Consider the following 2661-nt stretch of genomic DNA (forward strand, 5'->3'; position numbering starts at 1 on the left):
CACACACACACACACACACACACACTCCCTTAATGTTGTTAACACATTATTAACTACTGCATAACACAGGACTCCCTCAGAGATTTTTAATAGGACTATTGGATTCTATAAGATTATTTTAGACTCCATTGGACTCTACTGGACTCTATTGGACTATACTGGACACTACTGGACTCTATTAGACTGTATTGGACTCTACTGGACTGTATTTGACTATTGGCATCTGTTGTTCCGAGAATGATGTTTCATGTCTGACTCGTCAGAGCGCTGAACAACAGCGACCTCTTGTGATTGGTTTAGGGAATGACATCGTCGTGGCATTCTGAGTGTCACCATCGTCATGGAGGAGCAGGAAGTAGTGAGCGGGGAAAATAAAGCTCTCCGGTCTCTAAATGCTGATGTCAAAACCCACGTTAATTTTATTAATCAGTCGAAACAAAGCGCCCGAGCATGGTGGTTGGATTATTCCGGACATCCAGTTTCTTATGGCGATATACGAACGAACGGGTTATTACGTATGAATACTTTTCTGAGTGAGTCCCTCCCTCATGCAACACAGCCTTTTAACTTTCCCTTATTTAGTCTTTCTTGTGTTACTCAAGTACTTGATCTGTATTAAGTTTAGCATTGGGTTGAACCAAGATGACAGTTATACCCCACAACAAAGCATTACTCAGCTATGGGCCAAATGTTGAATTGAATGATTTGTAGCCTAAAGCTATTGTTCGTGACATTTAATTTCCCTCCATCTCGTTCCACTCTCCGCAGCGCATCCATGGGTTTTCAGAGCCTCTCGAAATGGGGCGAAACTTTTAGCTAATCAGCAAGATGTTTATATGCCAACAGCTGCCACCGAATATGAAGAGGATGGTGACCCCAAGTTTCTGAATGTTGTCATAGCTACCCCAGGTGTGTCCCTCTCTATGTTACTTCCCATCAACCCCGTTGACAGACACCTGTTGTACACTACACTTCCTAGTGCTGTCGTTTCCTTTCCTCGTTGTTGTTTCCTTTCCTCGTTGTCACCTAGATATAAAGGAGTCAAACCAATAATAGCATTGACATGTTCCCTGTCCCAGGCTACTAAGTTCAAATCCCCGAGCTGACAAGGTACAAATCTGTCGTTCTGCCCCTGAACAGGCAGTTAACCCACTGTTCCTAGGCCGTCATTGAAAATAAGAATTTGTTCTTAACTGACTTACCTAGTAAAATAAAGGTAAAATAAATTTTAAAAAATGAAATAGGCTGTTTAAAAATAAATAAATGGTAGGCCTAGGCAACAGACAAGGAGATGAAAACAACCTAGACTATTGAGACTTCCCCTCAACATGCATTACTTGTTGGGCATTTTACCCCTCAAAAAGTGATTTTGATTGTTTCTCTCTGTGTTCCAGTATTGTTTATAGCAGCCTGGGTCCCTGGTCTTTATAGTAGCCTGGGTCCCTGGTCTTTATAGTAGCCTGGGTCCCTGGTCTTTATAGTAGCCTGGGTCCCTGGTCTTTATAGTAGCCTGGGTCCCTGGTCTTTATAGTAGCCTGGGTCTTTTTCTGATCTGGCCAACTCCGGATGGAATTGTCGTAACAAATCATTTGGCTTGGCGATGGAGTAGACAAAAAGCACAATCAGACCTGGGACCAGTTCTGTCCGGGAATGTTGACAGGTCTGGGACCAACTCTGTCCAGGAGTGTTGACAGACCTGGGACCAGCTCTGACCAGGGAGTGTTGACAGATCTGGGACCAGCTCTGACCAGGAGTGTTGACAGACCTGGGACCAGCTCTGACCAGGAGTGTTGACAGGTCTGGGACCAACTCTGTCCAGGAGTGTTGACAGACCTGGGACCAGCTCTGTCCGGGAGTGTTGACAGACCTGGGACTGTGTGTTCCAGTGTTTCACAGACGTCATTGTTTCTCTCTGTGTTCCAGTGTACTCTCTGCAGGACTGTTGTCTGATGCTAATCCGTAATCTGGTAGAAGAGGAGGACTACGGCAGACTGGACATCCCTGAGTCACTGAAGACTGACCTCAGACAACAGCCTGACTTACTGAAGGAGCTGGGACTCATCAACCGTCTCAGAATGTTGACCTAGGATCAGTTGTATCATTTAGATCACAATGAATCAGATTACATGGACAGGGGGGATGACCTGATCCTAGATCAGCTCTCATACTCTGAGAAGCTTTATGCATAACAGGCTACTGAATAATGGACTTTCTGCTGACCAAATGTAGCCCCCCCCCTCCCTTGCTCTGAACTCGTTGGTGGCTCTAGAACAGTGGAAGTCAGTCAGGTTCGGGGAACTGCAATGGGGTCGCGAATTAAGAATACTTATTATTATAAAGAGTACATATTATTGTGTGGGACAAATATTGTTTTTTTTTAAATAAAGATTATTATTATAATAATTTTTTTATGTTTATTGAATAAATGTATTTGTTTGTTTCTTTTCATTTTGATGAGGGTGTGAAAACACAATGAATTTAAGGTTATACGGGGTGAGGTCGCAATAAATTCTTGAGGAGAAAATGGGGTCCCCATTGAAACATTTTGAATACCACTGGCTTAGAGCATCTGAATGGAACTTGTCCCTAACCTGAACTCATTGGTGACTCTAGAAGCTCAGAGCATCTGAATGGAACTTGTCCCTACCCTGAACTCATTGG

At 43.6% G+C, this 2661-nt stretch overlaps 1 protein-coding gene across 1 annotated transcript; it reads left to right on the top strand.

Moving 5' to 3' along the window:
* Window positions 1–314: 314 nt before the first annotated feature.
* Window positions 315–2403, top strand: vhll (von Hippel-Lindau tumor suppressor like). Its single transcript, XM_065021242.1, has 3 exons — window positions 315–533; window positions 769–909; window positions 1924–2403. The coding sequence occupies exons 1-3, from the start codon at window positions 341–343 to the stop codon at window positions 2085–2087; spliced, it is 498 nt and encodes a 165-aa protein (XP_064877314.1). The 5' UTR covers window positions 315–340; the 3' UTR covers window positions 2088–2403.
* Window positions 2404–2661: the final 258 nt, after the last annotated feature.

The sequence above is a fragment of the Oncorhynchus nerka genome, linkage group LG8 (assembly GCF_034236695.1).
Source record: "Oncorhynchus nerka isolate Pitt River linkage group LG8, Oner_Uvic_2.0, whole genome shotgun sequence".
Taxonomy (NCBI): domain Eukaryota; kingdom Metazoa; phylum Chordata; class Actinopteri; order Salmoniformes; family Salmonidae; genus Oncorhynchus; species Oncorhynchus nerka.

Coding starts and splice junctions, on each gene's coding strand:
- vhll (XM_065021242.1), top strand. CDS start 341: ATGGAGGAGCAGGAAGTAGTGAGCGGGGAAAATAAAGCTCTCCGGTCT. Junction 534..768: donor ACGTATGAATACTTTTCTGA/GTGAGTCCCTCC, acceptor CACTCTCCGCAG/CGCATCCATGGGTTTTCAGA. Junction 910..1,923: donor TGTTGTCATAGCTACCCCAG/GTGTGTCCCTCT, acceptor TCTGTGTTCCAG/TGTACTCTCTGCAGGACTGT.